This window comes from Entelurus aequoreus, linkage group LG09 (genome assembly GCF_033978785.1).
Source record: "Entelurus aequoreus isolate RoL-2023_Sb linkage group LG09, RoL_Eaeq_v1.1, whole genome shotgun sequence".
Lineage (NCBI taxonomy): Eukaryota > Metazoa > Chordata > Actinopteri > Syngnathiformes > Syngnathidae > Entelurus > Entelurus aequoreus.
In genome coordinates, this window is record NC_084739.1 from 67,883,133 (window position 1) to 67,904,966 (window position 21,834).

Here is a 21,834-nt window from a genome sequence, read left to right on the forward strand (position 1 = left end):
TAGTGGCTTTCAGTAGGCCTTTAAAGCATAACCAAGCATGCATCAGTATAGCTCTTGTCTATAAAAATAAATACAAATAAAAACTAGAACAGCCAAATAGCATGCATATATCTAAAAAAAAAAAAGGCTTTTTTAAAAAGAAGGGTTTTTAAGCCTTTTTTAAAAGCATCCACAGTCTGTGGTGCCCTCAGGTGGTCAGGGAGAGCGTTCCACAGACTGGGAGCGGCGGAGCAGAAAGCCCGGTCTCCCATTGTTCGTAGCTTTGTCCTCGGAGGTTGGAGGAGGTTAGTCTGTCCGGAGCGGAGGTGTCGTGTGGAGGATTTGGGGGTGAGCAGTTCTTTGAGGTAGAGGGGGGCATTTCTATGGAGGCACTGGTGGGTTAGTAGGGAGACTTTGAATTCAATCCTGAGTGGAACAGGAAGCCAGTGAAGGGATTTGAGAGTTGGTGTGATATGGTCGTATTTCCGCACTCTCATCAGGATCCTAGCAGGACTATTCTGTATGTATTGCAGCTTCTGGATCTTCTTGCTGGGGATCCCCACAAGAAGTGCGTTGCAGTAGTCTAGCCTGGAGGAGACAAAGGCGTGGACCAGCCTCTCGGCATCAGAGAGAGTGAGTGAGGGGCGGAGTTTAGCAAAGTTCCTGAGGTTTAGTTTAGTCTTTATTTGAAGGGACAATGTACAGAAACATGAAGCTCAAAGACAGATATGTTCTGTACCAGATTATAGCTAAATAGCTAATTTCCATCTGCAGTCCCTGGCTACCTAAATTAAAGGGATACAAAAATCATGCAATAAAATTATGACAATAAAATCATACACAAGTATTGAGAAAAAAGTCATAAAATGCCCTTTCATGGACACATACTTAATATACAATACAACCACACCTCATTTACATCATCACACAAAGACAATACATGCTTGTGTTCACATCTGTCATCATTTGTAAAAACAACCATGATTTTAACACACACACCTCACAATTTACAATAAAAATGCTCTCATGGATAAATATAATACACATTAGGTTGATGTGTCAAACATAATGCCCATTTTAGTGACCGTGTGAGCAGCTTTGATTGCCCCAAAGCCACTTTTTAACTTCAATTGTGAATGAAGAGTCATCTGTTAGACTTTTCAAGTTTGTTGTGAGGTCGTTCCATTCCTTTATGGCTTTATATGAAAAGGCTGATTGTGCAAAAGAGGTTTTACATCTGGGTATGCTACACTGCCCCCTGGTGGAGGCTCGTGTGTTTCTAGTTGTCACAGCAGATGTAAACTGGACAAAGTGCTTAAGTGGCGCTGGTGCAGTGTTATTTAAGATTCGATGGGCCATTCGTATTGATGCTAATCTTTGAATGTTAGCTAAATTTAACAATCTATGTTTTTGGAGAACTAAACAATGATGGTGGTGTTGTGGTTTTCGGTCAAGGATTTTGAGGGATTGTTTGTGCAAAGTTTCCAATGGCCTCAGTGTCATTTTGCTTGCCTGCGACCAACATGTTATACAATAGTAAAAACGAGACATAATCATTGCATTAGAATAAGTTTGAGCTGCCTCCAGTGTTAATGAATTCCTGAAACATTTGAACGTTTTTATGTTGTATTTAAGACTCTGGCACATCTGTTTGATATGTTTTTTAAAGCCAAGTGTTGGCTCCAAAATGACACCCAGGTAACGATATTCACTAACATTTTGTATTATTTCCTTATTAACCGTTATATTTGGAAAGGATGACATTTTATATGTGTTTACAAAATACATTGTTGCAGTTTTCTTAATGTTTAATGTAAGACAAGAGTCATGTAGCCATCTCGCCACCTTCTCCATGGCTGCTGTAAGTTTTCTGGAAACCGTTTCAGCGTCCTTTCCCCAAGTATAAATAACCGCGTCATCTGCATACATCTGGATATTTACATCCTCACATACAGATGGCAGGTCATTTATATACATGGAGAAAAGAAGAGGGCCGATATTAGAGCCTTGTGGCAGGCCGATATCAGTAGCAGTGAGACTGGATGTTGTGTTATCAATACGGACACATTGGGTCCGACCAGATAGATATGACATAATCCAGGCCAGAGTATCTGTCGACAGTTTAAAGGATGTTAATTTTGTAAGTAACGTGGGGTGACTGACTGTATCGAATGCTTTGCGGAGGTCTAAGAATATTGCTCCAACTACACCTCCATTATCAAGGTTTTGTTTGATTGTTTCTAGTAGAAGGCAACATGCAGTTTCGGTCGAGTGATTTGCCCGAAACCCAAACTGCATGGGTGGAAGGTGGTAGAAGGAGGTCTTGCACAGTTGTTTTATTTGAGCCTCAAAGGTCAAGTGAGGGTCCATTCTAACACCCAGATTAGTGACTGAGGATGAATGTCGTGGCCGGAGAAGGTGATGCTGCTGATGGTGTATAACTGAGTCTGACGTGGGGTGCCGACTAGAACGGCTTCCGTTTTGGAGCTGTTCAGTTGAAGAAAATTGTGTTTCATCCACACCTTTACCTCCTCCAGGCAGTTGGTAAGTGTGGATGATGGCAGGGCTCCAGAGAGGGTTGGGTTTGTTTTTAGGTAGAGTTGAGTGGAATGCTATTCCGTGCTGGCTGAAGACACGGCCAAGGGGGAGCAATGTAAATTGCTTTTACAAATAAAATCCAGTGTTTCCCACACGTTCATTTATTTGTGGCGGCCTGCCACGAAAGAATTACGTCCGCCACAAATGAAAAAAAATTAAAAATATATATATATATTTTTTTTTTTGTCCTGTCCAGCTTCTCAGGCAAATCATATAGTTGATGTAGATGCCCATATCGGCTGTTCAGATTTACTTTACAAAAGAGAAGTGTAGGATACTTCTCTTGTTGCCTTATTTGTATTTGACCACTACTGTTTTCTGTTTATTTGTTACTGACTGTGGCAGGACACCTCTGCCTCTGTTTCACTTTATGTTGCTGGTAAATAATATGGTTGTAGTATTAGGCCAAAGTTAAATTATTTAGTATGCACTAATTAAAGGGGCAGAGCTTTAAGAGACATTTTAGCTTTTATATTTTATAAGATATATTTTTTGTAAGAACCACAATTAATAAATATATTTCAGTGAATAACTTATCAAGTCTGTATATAAATATGTACATAAAGTGTTGTAATTATATTGTAAAATGGATGGATGGATGGACGTTTAAAACAAAACTGTTATTATTAATTAGTAAGTGTACATTTTTTGAGCCTTTTTAGAGAAAATCATATCATTGTAGTAAATTATGCAAATTACTCGATGATGTCATGGTGACCACGCCCATAGTCACGCCCCCACCGCCACAGGTATCTTGCCAGTTTATGGGAAACACTGAAATCTATTATTATTAATATTATTATTATTATTATCATGTGGTCATGAAACAATGCACTTTTATTGCAAAACTATTTATTGTTACTGTCAAATCATTTCATTACTACAGGATTTTTGTTCTGAAAGTCACTCATGTGCTTGTCAAGTTGGTTTCCCTTTATGAGTCTTTCACAATAAAACACCATTAGTGCTTGGCTGACAAAGCTGAAGTATTGCTTGATTTGGGGAAGTCCACATACTCTCTTACCTGGAGTCCTTTATGAGCGGTCGGAGTTAGGAGGCAGGTGTAGTCCCAGACTCTGCAGCAGGTTGGAGGCGGGCCCGGCCAGCCCGGCCTGGCAGCTGAGGGACTCCAGCAGGTTGGTGACCAGGTTGAGGTCCACGTCCAGAGGCTGGATCTCCTCCGTGTCCATGGGGGGGGCCTGGGCGGAGGTTTTCTCCGACGTGGTCTTGTTGAGATTCTGCAGAGAGTAGCGAGAGAAAGAATGAAGACGTGGGAGGACACAAAGGCTCTGGTGTGGGGTTGTACGGTATACCGGTACTAGTCCACGTCCCACTGGGGGTGAGTTTTTCCTTGCCCGTATGTGGGCTCTGTACCGAGGATGTCGTTGTGGCTTGTGCAGCCCTTTGAGACACTTGTGATTTAGGGCTATATAAATGAACATTGATTGATTGATTGATAGTATAGTATCACGGTACTAATGAATCAAGAACGGTACTATACTTTGTTTGAAAAGTACCGGTTCTCCATATATTTTATTTTAACGGACATGACAGCGCGTCGTCACATTGCTATTGTTTATTATTGTCATTTAGTCCTTAAATAAAATAGTGAACATACTAGACAACTTGTCTTTTAGTAGTAAGTAAACAAACAAAGACTCCTAATTAGTCTGCAGTAACATATTGTGTCATTTATACACCTATTATTTTGTACACATTATGAGGGACAAACTGTAAAAATGGATTATTAATCTACTTGTTCATTTACTGTTAATATCTGCTTACTTTCTGTTTTAACATGTTCTATCTACACTTCTGTTCAAATGTAATAATCACTTATTCTTCTCTTCTTTGATACTTTACATTAGTTTTGGATGATACCACACGTTTAGGTATCGACGCGATACCAAGTAGTTACAGGATCATACATTGGTCATAATTAAAGTCCTCATGTGTCCAGGGACGTATTTACTGACTTCATAAACATAATATGAATTGTTTTTAAAGATATTGTTACCATAAAAAATATTGATGTAATCCTAGTAGTATCGACTAGAGACGCTTTTGTACTTGGTATCATTACAGTGGATGTCAGGTGTAGATCCACCCATGGCATTTGTTTACATTGTGACGCCAGTGAGCTATTGAATCCTCCTACAGTGTGTAGTGAAGCATGTTTAGCTATTCCTCGTCCACCAGTGATGATGCTACTTGTAAGAAACATACTTTATTTGTTGCCATGGAGACAAGGATTAGTTATTTAGAAGTAGCTAAAACACTGCCGACTGCGGATAGATGTTAGCTGTTAACTAGCTATATAACTTCACCTTTATTTTTACTTTTTCCACCAAAATGCGTCCATTCTCCCTTTTCTGTCTACACACTGTGTCTGCTTGTAAGTACTCTGTGTGTGTGCACTGCCCAACATGCTCCTCTGCTCCTAAAACCAGCAATGTCATGTTGCGTTGACCAGCATTCCTCCAATGGGGAATTTAAATTGCTGGTCTCTCCCAGATTCTCTTATGGCACATAAGCTGATGTTTATATTCAATCACCAGGCAGAAATTGGTATTTTGTGGTTTATTCTCCAAGCTTAGAGGACAAACGTGAGACCAATCTAGCACACCAGCGTTCCCCAGCCCGGTCCAGATCGATCTCTCCTCAAACCCCCGGAAGTCCCGTGATCTTCCCTCTGTCCGTCGCCCCCACTCCCTTTGTTTAGACTACTCCGAGTTATCTCTACTCTGACACATTCCAATCTAGAAGGCCGACACCTTACTATGAGACTCAAAAGAAGGAAGAATACTAGCTATTCTTTATATGACTATAGGAGTTTAGAAAGAAGTAACGCTTAAATATGGATATGATTCTGATCTGCTTCCCACAAGTCCCCCTTTAAGATCTTCTAATAAGATCTTTATTACTTGAACAAAACTTATAAAGCACGCCCCAAATTAAAGTAGGTGCTGTTTTTTTTCCTTTAAGCAAGCTAGCAATAAAACAACAGCTTATTTACATGGGAGATAGATGGAGGGAGTCCACGTCAATGTCGTCATGGTCTGGGAAGTAAACCAACAATTCTCGAAAGTCTTAAAGTTACCACTTTGCTAGACCCCCTTTAGTGACACTTAGCCCAAGGGGCGATAAAGCAACCGCATGAGGCTATGATGGCCAAAAAAGCTCCGAATGGAGACCAAGACAGACTTAATTAGGTCAGTCCACCTGCCTAATGTGCTTTGAAGCCAATCTCTGAAGGGGTCAGAGACCCCTGAAACTTCAGTAGTTCCCTAGACAGGGCCTGGAGGCCCTTTAAGGCCCTCTGAACTGAGCCACCGGGGGCAGTGTTGTTAGGAATGAAGGTACAGCATTGGTCACCAAACATTGCACACACTCCTTCTTCCTTGGCTAGGATGCGGTCAAGGGCTATGCGGATCTGAACGGCCCTGAGGGAGGTCGGGGCAAGTTGTTCAGCAAGTCCCTCAACGGCGTCACGAGTCAGGTTGGTTAGTCTCAACGGCGGCGGGGCTAACATGCCGTCATGCCCGTTAAAAAAAAAAAGAGAACATGTACTTTTTAGAGGCGGTATAGTACCGAATATGATTAATTAGTATACCGGTACTATAATAGTACCGGTATACTGTACAACCCTATCACTGTGTAAATAACTATTTCCACAACAAGTATATATTTGCGGCTAAAACTTAGAAAAAAATGTTTTTTCTTCTAAAATGGAGTGGGTGTGGCTTATATAGCGGTGCGCGTTATAGTCTTCAGACACCATGACAACATGAAGAAGCCTACCGTCTGACTAAAGCTTTGTCCTATATGTGTGCTCATCAGTTCCTGGTCCATCTGGTCCATGTAGTCTCGGAGCGTGTCCAAAGCTTCCATCCCATTCATCTCTGCGGGACCTGGGGGCCCCACTTCTTTCTCCTCCTCTTCATCATCATCATGATCATCATCCTCCTCATCATCATCATCATCAAAGTCATCTGAATCTAGCTCTTCTTGGTCTTTGCTTCCTGGAGCACAAATAAGAGAGTCAGCAAAATGGTATTTATTGTGTGAATGCTCCAAAACCTTCACACACATGGTTGGCGGGCTTTGACAAATTCACAGATTTCCCAGAATTCCAGGACATTTTTCCCCATTCAGAGTGAATTGGCCATTTTTCAAACTTCCACCTTTTTCAAATTTAACCACCCGATTCAAACCATTCCACCTTCAACACATTCAACTCATCCTGGACATTTAAACTATTATTTTTCCAAGTTCTAAAAAATTTAAGGAATTCCCGTTTTTTCAAACCCTTTTTTCTCTCGACGACTCCTTCCACATTTTTCAACCAACTTCAACCGACAAATCATTCCTCTTAATCAGGGAAAAAAAACAACAACGTTGTTTTTTTAACAGTTATCAGAATAATTACCGGCTTTCCCAAAATTCCAGGAATTCTGTAATACCATTTCTCAATTAAAGATGTTACTACTTCAACATTTCTCAACCGTTTTGAAAAATTCCTACACCAACTTATTCAGAAAATAAAATTATTTTTTTTTACAATTTTGGATAAAATTTGCTCTTTTCCCGGAATTCCCATGAAATTCCCATTGAAAAGAATGGGACATTTTCCACAACTCCCACATTTTCTATCCGATTCAAACCGTTCCAACTTCAAAATATTCAGCCTGTTCAACAATTAAAAAATAAATTCCCGGATTTCCTAGAATTCCCAGTTTTTAGGGACATTTTCCCCATTCAAAATGAATTACCCATTTTTCAAACTTCCACAATTCCCGCATTTTCAACCGATTCAAACCATTCCACCTTCAACACATTCCACTTATATTGGACATTCTAACTATCATTTTTCCAAGTTCTAAAAAATTTCAGGAATTCACGTTTGTTCAAAGCCTTTTTTCTGTCGACTACTCCTTCCACATTTTTCAACCAACTTCAACCGTTTTGAACAGTTATCAGAACAATTCCCGGTTTTCCCAAAATTCCAGGAATTCCATTTCTCAATTAAAAATGTTACGACTTCAACATTTCTTGACCGTTTTGAAAAATTCCAACACCAACCCATTCAGAAAATTAAAAAAGTTTTTTTTTAAATTTTCGAAAAAATTTCCTTTTTTTCCCGGGATTCCCAAATTTCCATGAAATCCCCTCTGAAAAGAATGGGACATTTTTCAAAGTTCCGCAATTCCCACATTTTTTATCCGATTCAAACCGTTCCAACTTCAAAATATTCAGCCTATATATTCCCAATTTTAAGGGACATTATCCCCAATCAAAATGAACTATCCATTTTTCAAACTTCCACAATTCCCACATTTTTCAACTGATTCAAACCATCCCACCTTCAACACATTCAATTCATCCTGGAAATTAAAATTTTCACGTTCAACAAATTTCCAGGAATTCCTGTTTTTTTTCTAACCTTATTTCCAACCTTTTTTGACCACTATCACATTTTTCAACCCATTTCAAGCGTTCCACTGTCAAAACATTCCTCTTAAGTCAGGACAAAAAAACAAGTTGGTTTAAGAACTTGAAAAATTGCCGTTTTTTCCCGAAATTCCATAATACTATTTTTTTTTAACTAAAAAACTGACCAATTTAAACAATTCTAACACCAACCAATTCAGCTCATTTGTGCTCCTAATCATTTTTTTTAAAATCCCGCTTTTCCCAAAATTCCCAAATTTCCCATTGAAAAGAATGGGACATTTTTCAAAGTTCCACAACTCCCACATTTTCTATCTGATTCAAACCGTTCCAACTTCAAAATATTCAGCCTGTTCAGGAATTGTGTGCTTATAAAATAAATTCCCGGATTTCCTAGAATTTCCAGTTTTTAGGGACATTTTCCCCATTCAAAATGAACTACCCATTTTTTAAACTTCCACAATTCCCACATTTTTCAACTGATTCAAACCATCCCACCTTCAACACATTCAATTCATCCTGGAAATTCAAATTTTCACATTCAACAAATTTCCAGGAATTCCTGTTTTTTTTCTAACCTTATTTCCAACTTTTTTTTTTACCCTTATCACATTTTTCAACCCATTTCAAGCGTTCCACTGTCAAAACATTCCTCTTAGTCAGGACAAAAAAACAAGTTGGTTTAAGAACTTGAAAAATTGCCGTTTTTTCCCGAAATTCCATAATACTATTTATTTTTTATTAAAAAACTGACCGATTTAAACAATTCCAACACCAACCAATTCAGCTCATTCGTGCTCCTAATCATTTTTTTTTTAAATCCCGCTTTTCCCAAAATTCCCATTGAAAAGAATGGGACATTTTTCAAAGTTCCACAACTCCCACATTTTCTATCCGATTCAAACCGTTCCAACTTCAAAATATTCAGCCTGTTCAGGAATTGTGTGCTTATAAAATAAATTCCCGGATTTCCTAGAATTCCCAGTTTTAAGGGACATTTTCCCCAATCAAAATGAACTATCCATTTTTCAAACTTCCACAATTCCCACATTTTTCAACCGATTCAAACCATCCCACCTTCGACACTTTCAATTCATCCTGAAAATTCTAATTTTCACATTCAACAAATTTCCAGGAATTCCTGGTTTTTTTTCTAACCTTATTTCTGTTCAGGAATTGTGTGCTCCCTTTCAACAATTATAAAATAAATTCCCAGATTTCCTACAATTCCTAGTTTTTAGGGACATTTTCCCCAATCAAAATGAATTATCCATTTTTCCAAATTCCACAATTCCCACATTTTTCAACCTATTCAAACCATTCCACCTTCAACACATTCGATTCATCCTGGAAATTCATACAACCATTTTTCCACATTTAACAAATTTCCAGGAATTCCTGTTTTTTTCTAACCTTATTTCCAACCTTTTTTGACCCCTATCACATTTTTCAACCCATTTCAAGCGTTCCACTGTCAAAACATTCCTCTTAAGTCAGGACAAAAAAACAAGTTGGTTTAAGAACTTGAAAAATTGCCATTTTTTCCCGAAATTCCATAATACTATTTTTTTTAAATTAAAAAACTGACCGATTTAAACAATTCCAACACCAACCAATTCAGCTCATTCGTGCTCCTAATCATTTTTTTTTAAATCCCGCTTTTCCCAAAATTCCCAAATTTCCCATTGAAAAGAATGGGACATTTTTCAAAGTTCCACAACTCCCACATTTTCCATCCGATTCAAACCGTTCCAACTTCAAAATATTCAGCCTGTTCAGGAATTGTGTGCTTATAAAATAAATTCACGGATTTCCTAGAATTCCCAGATTTAAGGGACATTTTCCCCAATCAAAATGAACTATCCATTTTTCAAACTTCCACAATTCCCACATTTTTCAACCGATTCAAACCATTCCGCCTTCAACATATTCAATTCATCCTGGAAATTAAAATTTTCACGTTCAACAAATTTCCAGGAATTCCTGTTTTTTTTCTAACCTTATTTCCAACTTTTTTTGACCCCTATCACATTTTTCAACCCATTTCAAGCGTTCCACTGTCAAAACATTCCTTTTAAGTCAGGACAAAAAAACAAGTTGGTTTAAGAACTTGAAAAATTGCCATTTTCCCCCGAAATTCCATAATGCTATTTATTTTTTATTAAAAAACTGACCGATTTAAACAATTCCAACACCAACCAATTCAGCTCATTCGTGCTCCTAATCTTTTTTTTTTTAAAATCCCGCTTTTCCCAAAATTCCCATTGAAAAGAATGGGACATTTTTCAAAGTTCCACAACTCCCACATTTTCTATCCGATTCAAACCGTTCCAACTTCAAAATATTCAGCCTGTTCAGGAATTGTGTGCTTATAAAATAAATTCCCGGATTTCCTAGAATTCCCAGTTTTAAGGGACATTTTCCCCAATCAAAATGAACTATCCATTTTTCAAACTTCCACAATTCCCACATTTTTCAACCGATTCAAACCATTCCACCTTCAACACATTCAATTCATCCTGAAAATTCTAATTTTCACATTCAACAAATTTCCAGGAATTCCTGTTTTTTTTTCTAACCTTATTTCTGTTCAGGAATTGTGTGCTCCCTTTCAACAATTATAAAAGAAATTCCCGGATTTCCTACAATTCCTAGTTTTTAGGGACATTTTCCCCAATCAAAATGAATTATCCATTTTTCCAAATTCCACAATTCCCACATTTTTCAACCTATTCAAACCATTCCACCTTCAACACATTCGATTCATCCTGGAAATTCATACAACCATTTTTCCACATTTAACAAATTTCCAGGAATTCCTGTTTTTTTCCTAAATCTTATTTCCAACATTTTTTCGACTCCCTCCACATTTTTCAACCCATTTCCACTGTCAAAACATTCCTCTTAGTCAGGACAAAAAAAACAAGTTGGTTTAAGACCTTGAAAAATTCCTGGTTTTCCCGAAATTCCGTAATACCATTTTTCAATTAAAAAACTGTTACTACTACTTCCAACATTTCTTGACCGATTTAAACAATTCCAACACTAACCAATTCAGCTCATTCATGCTCCTAATCATTTTTTAAAAAATCCCGCTTTTCCCCAAATTTCCAGGAAGTTCCCATTGACATGAATGGGACATTGCACAATTCCTACATTTTTCCACCTATTCAAACCATTCCAACATCAACACATTGCACTCATCCATATAACACTTTACCAAGTTTCAAACCAAATTCCGTTTTTTCCTGGAAATTCAAACTCTTCAACATTCCAACTATTCTTACATTCATACTACATTCTGTCAGCATTTCACTTCAACTTCACACCTCATCTAGTTACCAACCACCTCCTTACCCAAGAGTTGGTCCAGTGCACTGGTCAGTGAGTCTGGGTCAAATCTGAATGGCTGGGATGAACTGGACCTGAAACAGGAAGTGATGTGTTATCTGACTTATTTCTATCAGGTGGGGACGGGGGTCTCACCACGGCAGCTCTGCACCCTCGTGTGACGACACGGCGTTGAGGAAGCTCTTCATCCTCTGGCTGACTGCGACCAGGCTGTAACCCGCCTCCTCTTCCTTCTCCTCGCCGACCTTCGTCTCCGCGACAGGCTGAGCCCGATCAGCGGCGCCGGCGTCCGCTCTGGCTCCGCCCCTTTCCTCCAGCATGCGCTCCAGGTCCTGGGCGGTGACATCCAGCCAGCTGTCGCCTGGAAAAGAGGCGTTTAGGTTGGTAATGATGATTAAAAGGAGTCTGCTGTTGCACTCACTGTCCTCCTGGGGGAGCTGTGACTCCTGTCTCCTCAGCTCCTCCATGTTGATGGGACAGGTGTGCAGCAGCTGCAGGAGCTCCTCTCCTGGAGACGTGTCACTGCACACGCGCACGCACACACACACACACACACACACACACACACACACACACACACACACACACACACACACACACACACACACACACACACACACACACACACACACGTTAATAAGAGATGTTTCCTAACAGCATTAAACGATCACGTTTAAAGTGCATGTTTTGGTCTATGCATAAAAGCTCGACATTCACACGGTCTCACCTGGACTTTGAGGCGACCGACTGCCTGAAGAAGTTTTCTGCTGACTTCATCAGATCTTTGTAGCGGGCCGACCCCTCCATCTCCCCCTGCGTTTGAACACCAAAGCTTGATGTATAAATACCATACATGCTCCCATTAAAATAGTCCTTTTTAAATAGTGGGGCGGGCCTCCCGTAATTATTTATTTACGTTTCTTTCAGTATAAAATGGTTGAAGTCGGTCAAAATGTTTATATTTTAATAAAGGATTTCACTTTTTTTTTCATGTCAGGCACTTAAAATATTTTTTTGTTACAGACTAAAAAAACAATAAAGCTGCAAGCAGCGTTGGTCGGGTCCGCATTTTAAATGGTGCTAGTCCTAGGTGTCCCAATACTTTTGTCCAGTGGTAGTCCTGAGTGAGACCTACATAGAGGTTTTTGTTTCGTGTCTCTACGATATTCGTACTGGGAGTTAGAGGAAGTTGTGTCTGTGTCTTTTTCCTAGGTGTCAGGGCACAGTGGTTGTTTTCTTTGAAGGCTCGTAAAATCAAAACGGTAGCTCTTAACGAAACGCCGTCGTCAACTTTTAATCAGAAGGGTTCAATCTCTCTCCTGTAGTAGTTTGAAGCCGAAACGACAAACGCGCTCAGAGGATATAATGTTTGATGTTTGGTGACCGGTTTTAACAAAAATTTTGTTTTGAAGGAGGGATTGCAAACTTCCTGTTGATTTTTGCTGAAGGATGTAAATCTATGAAATGTAGGTCTAGGTGAGACCTACATAGAGGTATTTGTTTCATGTCTCTAAGACGTTCCTACCGGAAGTTACACGCAGTTTTGTCTGAGTTTTCCTCTGAGAAGCAGTTTTGTCTCTGTTTTATTCAAAAATTGCGCTAGAGCGCAATTTTGAGTTTTGGGGTTCGTTTTTTTTTTTTTAGATCGCAATTTCCACCAGTCCCGATGTGTGTGAGAAGTTTGGTGAGTTTTGAAGTATTTGAAGGGGGTCAAATTACAGCTCAAATAGGCAAAAATTAGTGTTTTTAGTAATGTTTTATCTTAAAGGGGGAATTGCCAACTTCCTGTTGGTTTTTGCTTGAGAATGGGAAATTATGAAATGTAGGTCTAAGTGAGACCTACATGGAGGTTTTTGTTTCATGTCTCTACGACCTTCCTAGTGGGAGTTACAGGCAGTTTGTTTTTGTTTTTTCCTAGGGGGCGCTAGAGCTTAATTTTGAGTTTTGGGGTTTGGTTTTTTTTTATTAGATGGCAATTTTTGCAGGTCCTGATGTGTGTGTCAAATTTGGTGAGTTTTGAAGCATGTTAAGTGGGTCAAATTGCAGCTCGAAGAGGCGGCCGGTATAATAATAATAATAATAATAATAATAAACCTTACAATAACAATAGGTTCCTTTCGTCCCATTGCAAAAGGACTCCCTTTGGGATTCCTTTGACAATGGTCCGTGCGGACCCTAATTAAAGGAGCCATATGTAATAATTTTATGTGGAGTCATCATTAAATGTCCCTGAAATATCAAAAGGCATTAATAAATCATGTTCTTTGCCAATACCTCTGTAACTGATAACAGTAATTCAGCCGGGATATGCTCATTTCAAAATTAAGATTTACAGCCCCGAAATATTGTTATTGTTTTCATTTCGATGCCCCGCCCTCCAGCGTCTGCCTTCTTCATGTCAGATTTTAGTCAATCGAAAAGGCCTCGTTACGATTCTCGTGGTGACATTGCTGGTTTTACGAGCAGAGGAGCATGTTGGGCAGCGCACACACACAGAGTACTTACAAGCAGACACAGTGTGTAGACAGAAAAGGGAGAACGGACGCATTTTGGTGTAAAAAGTAAAGATAAAGGTGAAGTTATAACACTGAAACTCCCTCAGGAAGAGCGAGCTAGCAGCTAAAATCCATCCGCAGTCAGTAGTGTTTTAGCTACTTCTAAATCCCTAATCCTTGGCGACAAATAAAGTATGTTTCTTACATGTACCATTATCACTGGAGGACGAGGAATAGCTAAACATGCTTCACTACACACCGTAGGAGGATACAATAGCTCACCGGCGTCACAATGTAAACAAATGCCATGGGTGGATCTACACCTGACATCCACTGTAATGATACCAAGTACAGGAGCGTATTTAGTCGATACTACTATGATAACATCGTTATTTTTTTATAGTCACAAAATCTTTTTTCTTTAAAAAAAAATTAATATTATGTTTATAAACTCACATGAGGACTTTAAATATGACCAATGTATGATCCTGTAACTACTTGGTATCGAATCGATACCTAAATGTGTGGTATCATCCAAAACTAATGTCAAGTATCAAAAAAGAGAAGAATAAGTGATTATTTCATTTTAACAGAAGTGTAGATAGAACATGTTCAAACAGAAAATAAGCAGATATTAACAGTAAATGAACAAGTAGATTAATAATCTTTTTTTTTTTACAGTTTGTCCCTCATAATGTAGACAAAATAATAGGTAGATAAATGACACAATATGTTACTGCAGACTAATTACAAGTCTTTGTTTGTTTACTTACTACTAAAAGACAAGTTGTCTAATATGTTCACTGTTTTATTTAAGGACTAAATTACAATAATAAACATATGTTTCATGTACACTAAGACTTTTTGTTCAAATAAAGACAATAATGCAATTTTTTTGTGGTCCCCTTTATTTACAAATGTATCAAAATACATTTTGATACCAAAATATTGGTATCGAGACAACCCTAGCTCCTTGTTATGTTTGTTTGATAAATATATATCCACATTATAGTGTCTAGAACAGGGGTGGGCAATTAATTTTTACCGGGGGCCGCATGAGCAACCCGAGCACTGCTGGAGGGCCACATCGACAATATTTCAATTAAATTTTGCTCAATATTATTTTTGATATATACCGTAAGATAAATAATAATAATAATAATAATAATAATTAATAATAATAGTAATACTTCAACATAGTGTGTGTAACAGCATTCCATGACTAATATAAATAAATTAACATTAATAATAAATGACAGTAAAATAAGCACACTTATGACTGAGGAGTCATAGTGTAACTTTGTGTGGTGTTTGAGTTGTCCGACTTTTTGTGTGGCCATAAACGCAGCAGTGGTTTAGTGGTATGCGTGTTGGTGACAGATGACAAGTTGGTTTTGGCCTGGTTTGTACAGCAGAAAATGACTAGTTTTTCGAGATAGAAGTGTCTTACTCATGTTTTTGGTGTGGTTATGGCCGAATATAAACAGTTTTGCTCAATAAAGTGATCGATATAATTCCTGTCCTCGAAGCATCTCGATAGACGTTACAATAATTGAACGGTGTTCAATTGAACGGTGTTGACGAACACCGTTAGGGCCGCTCGTTGTCACTGTCACTCAAAGTTGCATTGCAAAATTACATAGAATAAATGTGTTTATTTTGTTTAGAATTCAGATGGGATTTGTTTTGGTGCGCGGCATATATTTGTTGCGCGCAGCGGACGCTTGAGCAGTGCGCAATTGCGCAGGCGCGCACCTTAGAGGGAACGTTGCTTGGCAGTCCATGTCTTGTTGAAAACACGCCATTCCTCATCAACTTTTCTCTTTTTAGCGTCTTGGGTGTAAAACGTGCATCACTTGTCGCTGCATGTGCACCTTCACTCGCAGGTTACACACGGACACACGCCCATAAATAACACTTTTCAAAATAAAAGCAGCACAGTTGTATTGCGCGCACGACATAGATGTTTTTTCAACTTTATTTTGTAATTAATGATTGCAGCTGTTCACATTCACTCACAATCACGCACACGCATACGTCCACACGGAAGTAATACAGATAACGATTTTCAAAACAAAAGCAGCACCGTTGTATTGCACACTCGACATAGATACTTTTTAAAATGTATTTTGTAACTTATAATTGGCCTCACGCGGGCCGGACAGGGACGCACAAAGGGCCGGATGTGGCCCGCGGGCCGCCCAGGTCTGGTCTAGAATGTGTGCATTCTTTGACTAAACTCGGGACCAATTACTCATGTTTACATTGTAAATGTGCTTCACTATACAAACATTTCAACTTAAGAACCACGCACAAGAACCAATTAAGTTTGTAAATCGAGGTTCCACTGTATGTGCACCAAGTGTGACTTACCCGGAAATAACCGTTCCTCTTCAGACTCTGCATGAATCCTTTCCACTGAGGGTTACAACTGACAGAGTCGGTATCTTCATGGGACGGGAGCCGGCACTTTGAGCACAGGATCTCGAAGCCGTGAGCCTGGAGGAAGGGACACACACACACACACACACACGTTCAGGTGGACAAGTCTGAAACCGGAGCTGCAAACCGACAAAACCGTGCGGCCTCGGCTCACCAACTTCATGCCGAGCTCGTGTGCTTTGTACTGAGGGTGAGAGCGTGCGGGCAAGGTGAAGCCGCTCCTCCGGTCTGGGATGAAGTGCTGCTGCTGTAGCTGAGCGTAGAGGCAGCGAGTCAACGTCACCTGAGAGATACATCACAACATTCACCGCAGGAAGGCACCACCTCAAATCAAACATCTGCACGTGTTTATGTTTACCGAGGTTAAGACTCGGGCGTCGGGCGGGAAGTTCCTGAAGTTCCGACACGCCTGGAGGTCCACGGGGTCCCGCAGGTAGAAGGCAGACACGGCGGGCGCCACCAGGTCGGGTCGCTGAGCTAAGATGGCAGCCGCGCCTGCGGGGATGAAGCAGTGGGCACGGTGCAGACCGGCTTCAACCTTCTCTGGATATCTACAATCAAAACAAGTTGCTTAAATACCACATCTAGAACAAATGTCCAATGTTGGCGGTTTTTTTGGTGTCTTTTTACGCATTGAAATCAGAAAGGACGCGCATTTTCGGAAGTGCGCGCGTCCCCGGGACGCAGATTTTTGTCTTTTTTTTTACCGACTGTCAGGTTCAAACACAGAACTATCTATTAAACATGACAAGAAGCAAGGAATCAAACATAGACAGGATTCAATTTAGCTCATGAGGAGAGCGCGTGGACCAGTGTCACCCCACGCTCTGAGGAAAAAATTCCCGCGCCTCCCCTTTTATTTGGGCATTCCCTGATTATACACTACCGTTCAAAAGTTTGGGGTCACCCAAACAATTTTGTGGAATAGCCTTCATTTCTAAGAACAAGAATAGACTGTCGAGTTTCAGATGAAAGTTCTCTTTTTCTGGCCATTTTGAGCGTTTAATTGACCCCACAAATGTGATGCTCCAGAAACTCAATCTGCTCAAAGGAAGGTCAGTTTTGTAGCTTCTGTAACGAGCTAAACTGTTTTCAGATGTGTGAACATGATTGCACAAGGGTTTTCTAATCATCAATTAGCCTTCTGAGCCAATGAGCAAACACATTGTACCATTAGAACACTGGAGTGATAGTTGCTGGAAATGGGCCTCTATACACCTATGTAGATATTGCACCAAAAACCAGACATTTCCAGCTAGAATAGTCATTTACCACATTAGCAATGTATAGAGTGTATTTCTTTCAAGTTAAGACTAGTTTAAGGTTATCTTCATTGAAAAGTACAGTGCTTTTCCTTCAAAAATAAGGACATTTCAATGTGACCCCAAACTTTTGAACGGTAGTGTATAGCTGAAGCTGCTTCTAAGGGGAGGGGTCACATTATTCAGCAGCCCCGCACTGCTTTAACTGTACACAGTTAAAACAAAGTGTGCTTGGAGCGGTGTCAGGTTTGCCCCTTCTCTGCTCGTCAGTGGTCCTCGTCAACCAGATAACTTTGATTTTGGGGCGGCAGCGGTAAAGTTTAGATCCATGAAGGAAAAAAGAAAGTGAATAAATATACGTATATGCATAAATTTATTTTTTTATGACAACCTTTTTCCAAAACAATATAAAATGTGAGACATAACAGGATAATGCATACATTCATCATTTGTTTTCCAAACCGTTACAAAAAAGTGGGACCCCATTTTTAAAATTCCTATTGCCAACACTTAATGTTGGCTAAACTGCTAAAGAGCTGATCGTCCTCAGATGCATTCTTTAACTAAACCCTCTTATATCAAGCCATGTCTCATTTTCTCTCTCCTTTCTTAATCAATCTACCTTAGTAGCAACCCAGTAAAACTATTAAGAATGACCCCTGTACATGTAAATAAACTGGGGGTATGTAAATATTCATTTATTTGAACCCAATATGTGGTACAAAGGTTTGTGTCCTCTCACCCATTGAGACGCTTGTCCAGGGCAGAACTAATCGTGTCGTTAGCCCGGCAGGCTTCCGGCTGCTTGAGTAGCAGCGCCAGAGCTTGTGGAACAGTGGGCACCACGTCTTTTGGGATGCCGATCGGACTGGAACGCGAGGGATAGGGCAGGATATGCAACGCACCCCGGTAGAGGAACACCTAAGAATGAGTGGAAAAATAGAAAATATATTTAAACCAAAAAACATCTAAGATAAACAGTACAGGCCAAAAGTTTGGACACACCTTCTCATTCGATGCGTTTTCTTTATTTTCATGACTATTTACATTGTAGATTGTCACATCAAAACTATGAATGAACACATGTGGAGTTTTGTACTTAACAAAAAAAAGTGAAATAACTGACAGCATGTTTTATATTCTAGTTTCTTCAAAATAGCCACCATTTGGTCTGATTAGTTTTTTGCACACTCTTGGCATTCTCTGGAGGAGCTTCAAGAGGTAGTCACCTGAACTGGTTTTCACATCACAGGTGTGCTTGAAGCTCATCAAGAGAATGCCAAGAGTGTGCAAAGCAGTAATCAGAGCAAAGGGTCCGTTATTTCACCTTTTTGTTGTTAAGTACATAACTCCACATGTTCATTCATAGTTTTGATGTGACAATCTACAATGTAAATAGTCATGAAAATAAAGAAAACATGAGGAGAAGGTGTGTCCAAACTTTAGGCCTGCACTGTACAGTATGTGCAACATATATGAATAATGTTTTATGCACTACGATAGATGTGCACTGACCCTGTTCTGGCTTGTATCTGGATTTATCCACTTAGGGAGATAGTCAGCTACTTCAATAAGAAGAAATTCCCCGTCGTTGTCCTCGACACTGCAACAGTTAAAAGAAGAGAGAATCCATCAAGCAATCAAAACAAGATCATTTCTCACACCCCCCCCCCCCCCCCTCACCTTGCAGCAAGCGCTGGAAACCCCTTTGTAATTTTCTTCAAGAGATAAACAATAAACCATTCATCCTCCACATTGTCCCCAAACTGGGTGCTGCCACCGATGTGAGCCGGGACACCTCCTGGACATAAAGATAAATATTCAGATCACTGGGGTGTGTAATATTTTGCAGGATAGCCATGTTGTTAGGACACACTACCTTCCTCTGGATGATACTTGAGGTTGAAGGGCTGATTCTGCCAGATGTATCGCATTGAGAGAGGAGCCACTTTTGCAAGAATCTCCTCCACGAGAGGGAAGGGATGCTCGTCCACAGCAGAACCAGCAGGATGGGTCCTAAATAGCTTGTAGTGGACGGCGTCTTCTTGTACCATTCTCCTCTGCAGCTCGTCCATTGTTACAATGGAATTCAGTCCCTGCAAAACGCATTAATTACTGTTCATACTTAAGTGCGGTATCAACATTTAGAATAGATCGTTATTGTCATTGTACAACAAAATTGCAAGCAAACTTATTTAGTGCAAACTCATAAAGACACATAAAACATAACTAATATAAATATAGATTTTTTTTAAAAAATACATTCATTAAAACAATTATCATCCACTAATGAAGTCTCGTTATATTATGGAAAAGAACCTTACCTCTGTACGTTAGTAAGCCTATATTTAATTAAAGATGAAGGTATTTCAATAAATGTGGAAAGTGATGTTAAATATGTTTACGTCGCTGTCACGTTTCTCAATGTTTTTGGTCCTACTCCTAATTCTGCTCGGCTGTTCAAATTAGAAAGATAATTCGTTCCTACATCATACAAGGACTATAGCTCCGTAAATGACGCAGAAAACCCTCAAAATAAATAGATTTCATCTTAAATTTATCAAGAAATATGGAAATAATTTTACCTCAGGGTCCAAATGCGCTAGCGGGAACTTTTCACAAACGGAAGACGGACCATGTCAGAAGCGCACTCCTGTCGCCGTTGCAATGCACGCTGGGAGTAGTAGTGTTTTAACTATGACTTGAACGGTAACATGCTGCTAATCGAACTACTTTTCCCATGATGCCTATATTTCAATAAAGATTAATGTATTTCAATACATGTGGTAAGTGATGTTAAATATGTTTACGTCGCTGTCACGTTTCTCAATGTTTTTGGTCTTTCTCCTAATTCTGCTCGGCTGTTCAAATTAGAAACATTATTCGTTCCTACATTATGCCAGGACTATAGCTCCGTAAATGACACAAAAAAAAACTAAAAAAATAAATAGATTTGAGCTTAAATTTTTTTTTAAATGTTTTCTTTTTCATGCAGGATGAAAATCATTTTACCTCAGGGGGAACTTTCCACAAACGGAAGACGGACCATGTCAGACACGCACTCCTGTCGTTGCAATGCACGCTGGGAGTAGTAGTGTTTAAACTATGACTTGAACGGTAACATGCTGCGTTTCGAACTCGTTTTCCCATGATGCTTAGCGGGGGAGAGGCGGTGTAAGTAACCATGACAGCTGTGTTGTTGGGGGCGCTAGCGCTATAGCATAGCCGCTCAAAACAGTCAACTTAAGCCGATTTGAGAGTATTTACTGTGTAAAACCACCAAACGGGTGGCTGCCTCGACAACGTAAAACATGTTTTATTCAGACGCAGCAATGTTAGGAAGTGTGTTTATGAGGGAGTAACGATGCTCCTGCGAGGCTACGTGTCAGCTAACCTTCAGCACGCAGCCGCGGTAGCAACATTTGTGACGCTGGTGGAAATGTCACGCCGTTTAAACTGCTCTCCGTGGGTTCAACATGCGGGGATGGGAAGGACTTGAGCGAGGGAAGGAGGATGATTTCACGCTACAACAGGAGACCGGTGTCGCACAAGCTGGAGATGTGAGTACCAAGCAACGTTGCAATATTGTCTCCAGGTCACAACATTAGGCACACTATTTGTCTCCAGGTCACAACATTAGGCACACCTAAACTACTTCATTACACTAAGGTTTCTAATTATTTGACCAGGGGGAAGGAAGAGACACCTGTCATCACAATTGACGTTTCACACAACTGCCAAAAACAACCAAAACATTACCTTTTAAAATGGCAGATTTCATACATCTCATCAAGGTACAGAGGCACCTGTATCCGTGGGTTGCCATGACAACACTGGCATAGTTTCCTCCAGATGCATTCATCGTATTGTTTTAAAAGCATCTGATTCAAGCCTGTCAAAAATGAGTTTGTGGTCCTTAATGTGTGTTTGAACAGCCGTGGGTTGTCTCGCAGCAGCCTCAGCCACCACCCTCCCCCCGAGGAAGCGGACACCCAAAACCCTCAGTGCTCCCTCCAGGATGTGGAGGAAGTCATTACCATCCGCCATGGGTAAATGTGCCCCCTCACCCAGAGACACTGTACAGGGAATCGAACACAAACGTTGGTGAAGTTGCAGCTTCTCGGAATGTGATATAGTACAAAAGCCAAAAGCAGTGGAGTTGTCACGTTGTGTAAATGGTAAATAAAAAGAATACAATGATTTGCAAATCCCTTTCAACTTATATTCAATTGAATAGACTGCAAAGACAAGATATT

General features: G+C 39.9%; 2 protein-coding genes across 9 annotated transcripts in view; one reads left to right on the top strand and one right to left on the bottom strand.

Moving 5' to 3' along the window:
• Nucleotides 1-20,751, bottom strand: ecd (ecdysoneless homolog (Drosophila)). Of its 4 annotated transcripts, XM_062059228.1 has the most exons (15): nucleotides 20,591-20,751; nucleotides 19,458-19,674; nucleotides 19,262-19,379; nucleotides 19,094-19,181; nucleotides 18,321-18,499; nucleotides 16,675-16,867; nucleotides 16,471-16,599; nucleotides 16,248-16,373; nucleotides 12,107-12,192; nucleotides 11,801-11,901; nucleotides 11,515-11,740; nucleotides 11,386-11,453; nucleotides 6,379-6,599; nucleotides 3,602-3,815; nucleotides 1-764 (listed from the first exon to the last, which is right to left on the bottom strand). In XM_062059228.1, the coding sequence occupies exons 1-14, from the start codon at nucleotides 20,726-20,728 to the stop codon at nucleotides 3,612-3,614; spliced, it is 2,094 nt and encodes a 697-aa protein (XP_061915212.1). In that variant the 5' UTR covers nucleotides 20,729-20,751; the 3' UTR covers nucleotides 1-764; nucleotides 3,602-3,611. The 4 variants fall into 4 exon arrangements, with proteins under 4 accessions (XP_061915212.1, XP_061915211.1, XP_061915214.1 ...); XM_062059227.1 differs by lacking the exon at nucleotides 1-764 and having other exon boundaries at nucleotides 3,409-3,815; XM_062059230.1 differs by lacking the exons at nucleotides 1-764; nucleotides 20,591-20,751 and adding an exon at nucleotides 20,164-20,278 and having other exon boundaries at nucleotides 3,410-3,815.
• fam149b1 (family with sequence similarity 149 member B1) overlaps nucleotides 20,421-21,834 on the top strand; it is a 24,718-nt gene continuing 23,304 nt past the window's right edge. The window contains exons 1-2 of one of the 5 annotated variants that reach the window (XM_062059233.1): nucleotides 20,421-21,138; nucleotides 21,532-21,627. In XM_062059233.1, the coding sequence (XP_061915217.1) occupies nucleotides 21,092-21,138; nucleotides 21,532-21,627 (143 nt within the window). In that variant the 5' untranslated portion in view covers nucleotides 20,421-21,091. Of the gene's footprint in view, nucleotides 21,139-21,513; nucleotides 21,628-21,834 lie in introns of all 5 variants that reach the window. The other 4 variants (XM_062059231.1, XM_062059235.1, XM_062059234.1 and 1 more) reach the window with 4 other exon arrangements.

Bases quoted from the DNA above. Each gene is read 5' to 3' on its own strand.
- ecd (XM_062059228.1), bottom strand. From the start codon at position 20,728: ATGGGAAAACGAGTTCGAAACGCAGCATGTTACCGTTCAAGTCATAGT. The intron at 11,454-11,514 runs GTGAGACCCCCG...TTCCTGTTTCAG, and splicing joins GAGGGTGCAGAGCTGCCGTG to GTCCAGTTCATCCCAGCCAT. The intron at 6,600-11,385 runs GTAAGGAGGTGG...TTTGTGCTCCAG, and splicing joins TGCACTGGACCAACTCTTGG to GAAGCAAAGACCAAGAAGAG.